We start from the raw sequence: 10749 nt of genomic DNA, 5'->3' as shown, positions 1-10749 counted from the left end.
GGGAGTTGTAGCCCAACACATCTGGAGGGCACCAGGTGAACGTGAAAAGCACTCCGGTTCTCAGGATTCCCCTGGGGAAAGCGAACAAGAACAGTGACAACTCACTTAGGCCCGTTGTGCAGGTCTGCTCGTAATCTGACCCATGAAGGGGGAAGGGTTTTGTGCGGGTGCGCTTGAGGGGGGCGGTCAGGACGGCATGCAACAGAAAGCAGGCCTGGCGCTTGGAGCCGGGGTGGATGGAAATGGCAACGTGGCCCTCCAGGCAGGTCAATTCTAGAAAGATTCGAGGACAGCAGGACGACCGTAACAGGCACACAAGTTGAGATGAGGCTCCCCCATTGAAGACCGAGGTGCAGAAGAGTGCCAGCAGGAAGTCGGAGTTGGGAGCATCGTGCAGAGAGGAGAGCTACACTGTCAGCGTTCGCCACACCTTAAAGTAGTGCTGTAGTGGCCGGTTCTGAAGTGCAGGCACTCATCGTAACAGTCCCCACAGCCGCGCCCCTAAGGAGAGTCCGTGTCGCTCCATATCAACCAACCAGTTCTAGCAGTTTCTGTCTGTACCAGGAACTGGTCAATGGGTCTCAATCGCCCATCGAAGACCAAACCATTTTGCATTACAACAGGGATAGCACAACAATGTAGATTGTGAGTGGGAAAACCCACTTCCACCTGCTGCAGCAGCTAAGCTCGAGGGGAACAAGGCAAGCTAGTGCGTGGAGGGGGGTGCGGGTGACCTCAGGAGGAAGGAAAGGAACCTCTCGTGCAAGCACGGAGTCATTACTGACTCTTGGAGGGACGCCCGCTTTCGCTGACGTTTTCTTGGCAGACTTTGTAGTGGGATGGTTTGCCGTTGCCTTCCCCGGCCGTTATTCCCTTTCCCCCAGCTAGCTGGGTACTCATTTTACCGACCTCGGGAGGATGGAAGGCTGAGTCGACCCGAGCCGGCTGCCTGAAACCAGCTTCTGCTGGGATCGAACTCAGGCCGTGGGGAGAGTTTCGGCTGCAGAAACGGCTGCCAAAAGTGCCAGCATTACATTCCTCTGAGGCCTGGCTCCACCACTCCACCACTGACCTAAAGCAAGGAAGGAATTCTGCTGGCACCACAAAGGGTGGGATTCTCTGTGGGGATGGAAAAGAGGTTGCCCAGTGGGCTACCGCAGTGCAGAGGGCTCGTGCCAGGGCACAACGGTGGGCATTCAGTTAGCACCTCGACGAAAACAAGAGCTGGGGCGTTTTGCACTCCGCTGGGCGCAGGGAAGAGGAATGAACAGAGCGAGGCCACATATAGGAAACTGCTCCAGGCCAGGCGTTGCCTTGACCCCATCCTTAAACCGATTCGCCTTTGTCCCGGGTCCGGCTCAGCAGAATCATGGGCAATCCAGGCGGTTCGCCCATATTGGTGCGATGCCGGGCCCGGGGACGCATGCGGCGAGGAGGCCTGGCAGAAGGCGGTCCCCCGTCGCTCAGGGCGTCCGAGCTCTCGTCGATGAAGGCCAGGTTTTCACCCGCGTAATCTATAGGCCGCACGGGGACAGCGTTGAGGGTGGTCAGCTGGGCCGGGGACGGATTCGGACACAGCGGTGGTAGCAGCGGTGGCAAAGCTGGCGGCTGCAACGGAAACTGCTGGTCTAGTGGTGGCACGGGCGGTAATACCAGATCCTGGCTGTCCCCCTGCTGCAAGATGGCCGAAGGCGACAGCGGCTTTCCTTTCAAGGTGCTCATTCTGTGCAGCTTGTCCGGAAACGCCATGTTGGGGACGCGCAGCTGGGACGCCACGTTGCCCGTCCACGAGGCAGCGTGCGCCGTCAAATCTCCCATCTGGAGGAAAGGGAGGAAGAGCATGAATATGAGAAGAGCCGGACCAGGTGCTAATGTTGTGATCTTTCCGTAGCCCCAGGGAGAAGAGCTTTTTTTTTTAATTCTCCGAGGCATTTCAATAACTTCTGAGTGCTGTTTTTAATTTGGTTTCATTCTTTGCTGCAGGTTTTGTCTTGCTTTTATTTGTTTTAAGGCTTGGATTTATGTTTTTAAGGTATTTATTTATTTTATTTGTTTATTTCATTTCTCTACCGCCCAATAGCCGAAGCTCTCTGGGCGGTTCACAAAAAATTATAACCGTGAAGAGCGTAATAAAACAACCCACAATTTAAAAACACAAATACAAAATACAACATAAAAAGCGCGACCAGGATAAAACCACACCGTACACGGCCCAGAGGACTTCGAATACTGGGCAGTTAAAAAGTACAGTCAATAAATTTAATAAAAGCCATCTTAACTAGTGGCCGTATCTTGTGGCAGCAAGTTCCAGAGGTTCATGATACATTCCATCAGGAACAACGTAAGAGTCTTGCGGAGCGCTTAAGACATACCCATGTGCAATTGTGGCATGAGCCTTCACGAGCCAGACCTGAAGCAGTTTTACACTGGCTGAGGCAGACCGTTAGCATATTTACCGTGGTTTAGCCTGCTTCACCACAAGAAATGTGGTCGCCTTTCAGGTCCTGCAAGGGTCTTAGTTGTTCGCAGCAAAAACACAGAGACACACAGAGCTACCCCGTCGGTGTTGCATTCTTTATTATCTCCATAAGATTGCCTTGAACCTGCTGCTGTTGTGTCATAGGCTGCACTAGAGATGAGAAGGCCTGAGGGACGGGGTGATCAGTCAAAGTGGAGTGGAGAAAGAATTTTCCCTGTCATTCCCCAGGGGTTTTAGGAAAGTTTTGGGGGAAATTCTCCCCCACCATCAATTTGCTTCCAAGCCTTCACGTCTCTAGGATGCGCCAGTTGGATCTGGGTGGAAACGTCCTCTCCCCGTCATGCAGAACTCCAGTCATGCTCTTGAGCCTTGTAGGCCATTGCACAGGCATAGTCACTAGGCGGTACTGCTTTCCCTGCAGAATAAGCAGCCCTCCCGCTGCCACCGAATAATCACGAGCTGCTACAAAAATGTCCCTGTTCTCTCTCACCTTCCAAGGCCTTTGCCCCTCCAGAAAACACGCTACCGTTTGCAGCCCTACTATTATTTTTATCACCTTTCATCTGAATGCCAGGGTCAGCGAGAAAGAAATGGCTTTCAATTAGACGAGCCACTAATGAGCTTGTGTGCAAAATGGATGCCATCTGTTTTTTTAATTGGCAAAACAAGAGATGCTCCGAATCTTGGGAGGTTGCAGAGTCTCTCCTTCTGGCTGCGTTATTAAACAACAACCTTCCCCGAATCTGGCACCTTCCAGATTTGCAAGCCCCATGATCCCCAACCAGCCTCGCTGGGGATGATGGAAGTTGAAAGAGCTTTCGAACAAATACGGGCAACAGCCCTGATATAGAGACATACAGTGGAGGGGGGGATAATAGTTTGGAGCAACCTGTTTCCGTCCAGATGTGTCGGCCTACAACTCGCATCATCCAAGCCATTGGCTGTGCTGGCCGGGAACGATGGGACTTGGAGTCCAACACACCTGAAAGGGGGCAGGTTGGAGTAGGCTGATCTGCAGTACAGGGAGAAGCTTCAAGGTGGGCGTCCTCACCTCAGCTCTTGTGCGGCGGGACAGGACTCGCAACCAATTGCCAATCATGGTAAGTATGGAGGCGAAGTAAGCCAAGCCGAGCAGGATCCAGACCACCACCAGCGGCTGGTACCACAGGCGACCGTCGCTTCTTGTATCACCTAGGAGAAGCAAAAGCTTGAGCGAGCGATGCTGTTACACCTTCCCTGCCGCCCGATCAACACCCCTCCCGCAATCTCACGTACTTCGCCTTTACTCTGGTAACCTCCAAATTAGATTACTGCAACGCCCTCTACGTGGGGCAGCCTTTGAAGACGGTTCGGAAGCTGCAGCGTGTGCAAAATGCGGCGGCCAGATTGATAGCCGGAACAGGGAGGTTTGAGCATATAACACTGATTCTGGCCCGCCTGCATGGGCTGCCTATACGTGTCCGAGCCCAATTCAAGGCGCTGGTTTTAACCTATAAAGCCCTACGTGGCTTGGACCACAATACCTGACGGAACGCCTCTCCCGACATGAACCTCCCCGTACACTGCGCTCAACATCTAAGGTCCTCCTCCGAGGGAAGCTCGGAGGGTGGCAACAAGGGAGAGGGCCTTCTCAGTGGTGGCCCCCCGACTGTGGAATGATCTTCCCGATGAGGCTCGCCTGGCACCAACATTGTTATCTTTCAGGCTCCAGGTTAAGACTTTTCTCTCCTCCCAGGCATTTAACAGCATTTAACAATGCTAAGTCTGTTTGTTTTTAATGGACCCCAGAACTGTTGTTGTTAAATGGATACTGTTGTTTTTATATTGTTGTTTTTATGTTTCTGATGATTTTAAAATTTTGTATACTTTTTAAAATGTTTACTGTTTTTAACTTCTGTAAACCGCCCAGAGAGTTTCGGCTGTGGGGCGATATATAAATGTAATAAATAAATAAATAAATAAAATTAGCAACAAAATAAACAAGCAAACTTTTAGCAGCCCCCTTCAAGCACAGTCAATGGTCAGGAGTTGTAGTCCAAAACATCTGGCAGGCACCAGGTTGGAGAAACCTGGGTTAGAGTATTAGACCATCTAAATCAGTGGTTCTTAACCTTTTTTGAGTCACAGACCCCTTTGAAAATCTGGTGAAAGCTATGGACCCCCTCACTAGAAAAATCCACATAAGCACATAAACAAAACTTTGCATGCAATGAATATACTTTATTTTATTGAAAATTGATTGCCTCATACAGTGTACGACATACACAAAGTATGAATAAAGTGAACAAGCTTAACAAACAAAAAAAGTTTCTCACCCCTTTTCATGCAAAAATTAATGGCCTCTCCATACAAAAATGAAATACAATCATCGTGCGCGAATTAAACAAAACGAAACTTTAATTCTGCTCAAAAGTTCGTTTCAATGAGAAGTTTGTTGTTGTTTGGCTTGAATGAGATGAAACTGTGGCGTGGTCTTTGAAAAGGTAACACGCATGTCATCTTTGACATCCAATCGATTTCGACTTTTCGTTTTGATAGAAACAAGTGCTGGAATGGGAACAGTGTATCATATAAAACTCCCAACACTGTTCTGATTCCAGCTCATGTCCGGTCATCGTCCCTTCCTGGAACTGTATTTAAAGATACAGTGTTTTAAATTTTAAAAATCAACTCCAGTGGTTCCCTTAATATAGTGAATATAAATTTTTATTTGACTTTCACGGACCCCCTGAAGCCCATCCGTGGACCCCAGGTTAAGAACCCCTGATCTAAATCAAAGGCAACCTACCCAGGCCTGCTCCATCAACTACACCTGGTCTCAGGGGAGGGAGGGTGGGTGTGTCGGAAAGGGGGATCCCAGCTCAGTTCACCCCCGCCTCAACAAGGTTCGCCCGCTACATTTCGCCTCGTAGCACCCACCTGCCACGTAGTCGCCGAATCCAATGGTGGTCAATGTGATGACCACAAAGTAGACGCTCTCCAGAAGGGTCCAGCCTTCCACCCGTTGGAAGATGATGGTTGGCAAGGAGACGAAGAGGAGGCAGCCAATGAGGATGAAGAGCAAGGCGGACAGGACCCTCACGATGGTGGCACTCACCTGCCACTTCTAGGGCCAAGGAGAGAAGAGAATCTAATGAGAGGCAATCGTTCAAGAAACCTACAGCCTCTCCAAGAGGCCGTTAACCTTTATCAGTATGTTTCTGCCAAAGTGATGGCCATCCTCTACACCAGGGTTGGGAACCTCAGACCCACAGGTCAAATACGTCCCTCCAGGGTTTTCCAAATGGCCATGGCCTCCCCCCTTTCCCCTGACGTCAATCATAGAATAGCAGAGTTGGAAGGGGCCTACAAGGCCATCGAGTCCAACCCCCTGCTCAATGCAGGAATCCACCCTAAAACATCCCTGACAGATGGTTGTCCAGCTGCCTCTTGAAGGCCTCTAGTGGCATTCGAGTGAGATTCATTTGGTGGGTTTCAGCTTTTGCACAATTTCTTCCCCATTCTAAAAGGTTGAAAGGCCCCTCCGAAGACCTAGCTACTGGCACCAAGCGGTTCACGCTACAACATGCGGGTGTTTTTCACAGCGTTTATATACCACTCCACATCTAGAATGGCTCCAGAGCAGCAAACAATGCAATAAGATAAAACAATAAAAGGAGATAAAAGGATAAAACTCCATGTTAATATACATATCTTAAGGAACAGAATTCTGATAAAGACCATGGCTGGGAAGACTTCAATAATCTAAACTAATATTTAGAGAATGCCCAAAGCAAACTACTACACAATATATGTACAGAGATAGCTAGTGATGATTAACCTTATTTATTCACAAATATACCTGATGCATCAATGGCAAACAGCCGGTTGCCTAACAACACTGTGCATGAATTTTACTCCTGAGAGAATCATCTTTTTACAATAAATACATTTACCACATTCACAGTGTTTAGACTGAATACAGTGCTGGTAATGGCATTAGTGTAATACTGTTTATACACATGTTTATAATACAAGATTATGTTTATTATTTTCTTGTTCTTGTCAGCGTTATGAACTTGACAGGCCTCCGGGTTTTTGTCCCGTTTACACAATAGCTTCTACGGAAAAAACGCTGCAAAGGACAAGATAACAAATCTTGTTGGAAAAGATTTCCAACAAGATTTGTTATCGTATCCTTTCAGCGTTTTTTCCGTAGGAGCTGGGAAGGCTTCAATGTCATTACCCATATTCCGTGGCAGTGCGTCCCATATAAAGAAGATTAAAATCCCAAACTAGGGCTGACAATTAATAGGGGAAGAGATGACTCTATAGAACTTGTACTACACTGGGGAATGATCGAACATCGCAGGTTGCAGCAGGAACAAGATAGTCTCCCTTTTGCCTGCAGCATCGTATTAGAAGCGCAGGCGTGGAGTTTCCACATGAGATGGAAAGGTGGACGGGGGTGTTCTTTCCGCTCACCAAGAACATGTCCTCCACTTTGCCGATGGCTTTGCGGAGAGACGACCCTAAATGGTCCCCCACACCAGCAAGCAGCATCCCAAAGAGAGGAATTCCCACGAGCGCATAGAAGATGCAGAAAAGCCGCCCAGCGTCGGTCTTGGGGGAGATATTCCCAAACCCTGTCGAACAAGAACAGAGAGAGAGAGAGAGGGATGGAGGATCAGCATGCAAAAGAGGACTCCTCAGTTTCGATCCATTCTCTAGTCCAACGCTCTAGGTTTCTATTAGCTACATTTACGGCCCAGCTGGGATGCAAGACGCTCCTCTATGGAGTTACTTTGAGGAGCTTGAGAAAAGCTTTCCCCACTGTGGTCGGTTCTGCCGCTGTGGGGCCCTGCAACACACACACCTTTGATTGTTCCCTTTTGGGCTTCCTCCACCTTTGCAGAACAGCCATGTTTCCTAATCTTGCAGACTCTAGCACAGAGGTGGGGGAAATTTGGGCCCAGCAGCCAAATCCAGCCCTCCGGGGTTGCCCACCTTGCCCCTTCCCTTGACCACTGACCATTGGTGGTTTCCCGGATGTTGTGTCATTTCCCCCCCCCCCCCCCATTCTAAAAGGCTGAAATGCCTCTCCTAAGGCGTAAGAGCTGAAAGTAAGGCGTGCTGGTATTTTTCTCTCCTTTGTCTTTCCAACCACTGCAATGCAGGCCCCCGAGAGCTTCTCTGAAAGAGCATTTGGCCTTCGGGCTGGAAGAGGTTCCCCACCCCTGCTCCAGCAAAACAGACAAGGCCTCTTAGTTCCTTTTCCTGAGCCCAGGTTGGTTATCTATCGCCCGGTCTCCCAAATCCATGGCCAACCAGCTCCGGTCGACAGATCCAATCAACCACCAAGCACGTCTACCTGGCTCCGTATATTTCCTATGGGGTGGGGGGGAAGCAGACGATAACACCGCCCCTGCCTGCCCCAACAGCACCCGCCTCCCCGCCTCCTGTCCCAACTCCCGAATCAGCCGTGGGATACCGATGGTGGTGATCACAGTGCCCGCGAAGAAAAAAGCACTGCCCATATTCCAGTGTGAGCCGCCAGCGTCCGTGGTGTTGACGACAGGGTCCACGCCGGCTCCCATAGCCTCGCTTACTTGCTAGGAGGAAGGGCAAGGAGAAGCATTAAACCCCAAATCATGGAGGACCCCCAAATCAAAAAGACCCCAATTCCCTTGGCCAGTGGCGCTGATCCTGGTGGGCCTGTGAAGCCATTCTGGGTTCCAGTCAGAACTAGCTAGAACGCTAAAGGAACTGTCAAAGGTAGTGAATCCGAGCCCCCAGAAAATAGGTTCAGCACCTTGGATAGCTCATTCATAGGAGCTATTGAAGACTGCGATAGCTGATAGGGCATTATATGGTTTTCTGCAAAGAGATAAGGCAAGGCCTCTGTTGTCGATGCAGAACTGAATGTTTGGAGAAAGTGACGTCAGTGTAGTCTCCCCCTGGGACAAATCTCCATTGCCCAATGGATGGGACGGACCCATCTAGGTCCCACACAGCTTGCCTCCATCCCTTCTCCACATTGAACTCCTGTGAACACACCACAACCTTGTTGCCTGCTCCCATTTCTTTCCAAGATGAAAGGCAGTATGCTGAGAGCTGTGACACTCATGTTATGGTTGGGGGATCTGTTTGGCCACTTTGGGAGCAGAATGCTGGATAGAGGGGCCTTGGGTCTGATCCAGCCCAGTTCATCTCGATCTCTTCTCGATCATCCCAGCCAGGATCTCTTCTCGATCCTCCCAGAGTTCAGGACACAGAATAATGGGCTCAAGTGACAGGAAGCCGGATTCCGGCAGGACATCAGGAAAAACTTCCTGACTGTTAGAGCAGTATAACAATGGAACCAGTTACCTAGGGAGGTTGTGGGCTCTCCCACACTAGAGGCCTTCAAGAGGCATGCTGTCAGGGCTGCTTTAGGGTGGATTCCTGCATTGAGCAGAAGTTTGGACTCGATGGCCTTGAAGGCCCCTTCCAACTCTGCTATTCTATGATTCTATGTCTGTGTCATCAGGATTCCCTTTTTTGCCCCTTCCCTCTCCAGCCGCCCACTCTCACCTGGATGAGGTCTTCCAGTTCTTCAACAGCTACACACTGGTGCAGGCTTAGGAATTGCTCCAGGTGAGCATGGACTTTCAGCTGTTGGCGGATTTCATAGGGCTGCTCCAGCTGGCGGAAGACGAAGGCGCCCGTGACCAGGTAGACCAGGACCACAGAGAACAGCGCCAAGACGGTTGTCCGGCGCATCACAGCGCTGCGTTCGGGCGGCCTCGGGCTCAGGATAGACTCCTTGGACGGATAGCAGACTACGGGCATGGAGCCATGGTGGTCAGGAGGGCAAATGGCCAGAGGCCTAGGCGGCAGGGGATAATTCACTGCAGGAAGGTACGGAGACAGTGTGAACGCCCCCAGGATTCCCAGCTCCCCATCTTGCCCTGAATGGGAAATCTCAGGGTCACCACTGAAGCTAATTGGGTCAAAAGGTAGGGTCAAAATGGAGGAAATGCATTTCCACTTATCCTCTGGGACTCACAGCTACTAACCTTAACCTGGACAGTTTTGAAAGACGGGTGAGAAGGCTGAGGTCTGACAATGGCTAATGAGCCACAAGAACTAAAGAGGACTCCCAAATTCAGGGGCACTCTACCTCTAAAATGACAGATGCCAAAGAAGAACAGCGGCCTTCCCGCGCCTTGCTTTTATGGCTCCTTTTCGGAACAGGCCTAGAATTGATCCTTGATCCGGTCCAGGAAGACCACGCTTACGGAGGGGGAGCGTTGCCCCCTAGAAACAAGACCGCATCGGATTTTATCCGCCCTCTCTGGGTCATATCTCTCCGACCCCCTCCATCGCATCACATTAGCAGAAACATAATATTTCTTAACCTTTGAAAGTCAATATGATATCGAACAGCTGCATCAATAACTGTTCTTTTAATTTAAAGAAGAAACTAGGGAAATGTTGAGGACTGCAGGTTTTAAGCCAAAATTGTTGGGTTGGTTTTTTTTTTTTTCCTTTTTCCAAGAACAAGCCAACCCTTATCATATACTCCTTTCCCGAACCCTCCAGCTAGGGGCTGAAACCACCCCCCACCCCCAAATATTTTGGTTCAATTGGCCATCACAGCCTATGCAGGTTGCAAAAATATAAAGCACACACACAGAGGGACGGCCCAAGATGTTTTCTGCCTGAAGCCAGTGACAAAATGCCGTCCCCCCCTACATTCCATGCACAGAAGACAACCAGACTGGCCGTCAAACCTTTCTTCAACTCCGGCTGCCTTTACAGCACCTGAGGGCAACAGGGTAGCTTAAGGGAGCAACACAAACAGCGTAGTACACGTCCAGCTCTGTCCTGTAACAATTTGCCACCCCTCTTCCCATCTGCCGCCTGAGGCGGCTGCCTCACTGAGCCTTATGGTAGGACACACAGGCCATTGCCATCCCGACGGTGGCGCCATCAGGGTAAGACTTTGGGGCAGAGGTCCGGGGGAGGACAACGCAGGGGGTGTATTTTGAAGTGAAGTTATACACACCACTAAAGAGCAACCCACCCCCGATAAAATAAGTCCAGAGTCTAAAAATACCTAATTGGAAGTTCTACTGCCCCCCCCCCCACAACTATTCCAGCCTAGAGACTACCTATTGCAAATCCGCTCAGCCCCCACACTCCGTCAATTATTTCTATGTGCCGACTGATGGCTGAATTAAGTATGTAGACGTCCTCCCTCATGTCAAGTAGTCCTATGACAACCAACACAACCAATTTACTATATT

General features: G+C 50.0%; 1 protein-coding gene across 1 annotated transcript; it reads right to left on the bottom strand.

The window, feature by feature from the left end:
* Positions 1–1150: 1150 nt before the first annotated feature.
* On the bottom strand, positions 1151–9299 carry KCNK4 (potassium two pore domain channel subfamily K member 4). Its single transcript, XM_063145764.1, has 6 exons — positions 9032–9299; positions 7950–8070; positions 6944–7104; positions 5399–5585; positions 3531–3670; positions 1151–1818 (listed from the first exon to the last, which is right to left on the bottom strand). The coding sequence occupies exons 1-6, from the start codon at positions 9287–9289 to the stop codon at positions 1327–1329; spliced, it is 1359 nt and encodes a 452-aa protein (XP_063001834.1). The 5' UTR covers positions 9290–9299; the 3' UTR covers positions 1151–1326.
* Positions 9300–10749: the final 1450 nt, after the last annotated feature.

Source organism: Elgaria multicarinata, chromosome 21 (genome assembly GCF_023053635.1).
Source record: "Elgaria multicarinata webbii isolate HBS135686 ecotype San Diego chromosome 21, rElgMul1.1.pri, whole genome shotgun sequence".
Classification (NCBI taxonomy): Eukaryota; Metazoa; Chordata; class Lepidosauria; order Squamata; family Anguidae; genus Elgaria; species Elgaria multicarinata.
The sequence above is the reverse complement of the archived record's forward strand: the minus strand, read 5'-3'. Positions and strand labels throughout refer to the sequence as shown.

Coding starts and splice junctions, on each gene's coding strand:
- KCNK4 (XM_063145764.1), bottom strand. CDS start 9,289: ATGCCCGTAGTCTGCTATCCGTCCAAGGAGTCTATCCTGAGCCCGAGG. Junction 8,071..9,031: donor AACTGGAAGACCTCATCCAG/GTGAGAGTGGGC, acceptor CCTTCCTCCTAG/CAAGTAAGCGAGGCTATGGG. Junction 5,586..6,943: donor AAGTGGAGGACATGTTCTTG/GTGAGCGGAAAG, acceptor CCTTGGCCCTAG/AAGTGGCAGGTGAGTGCCAC.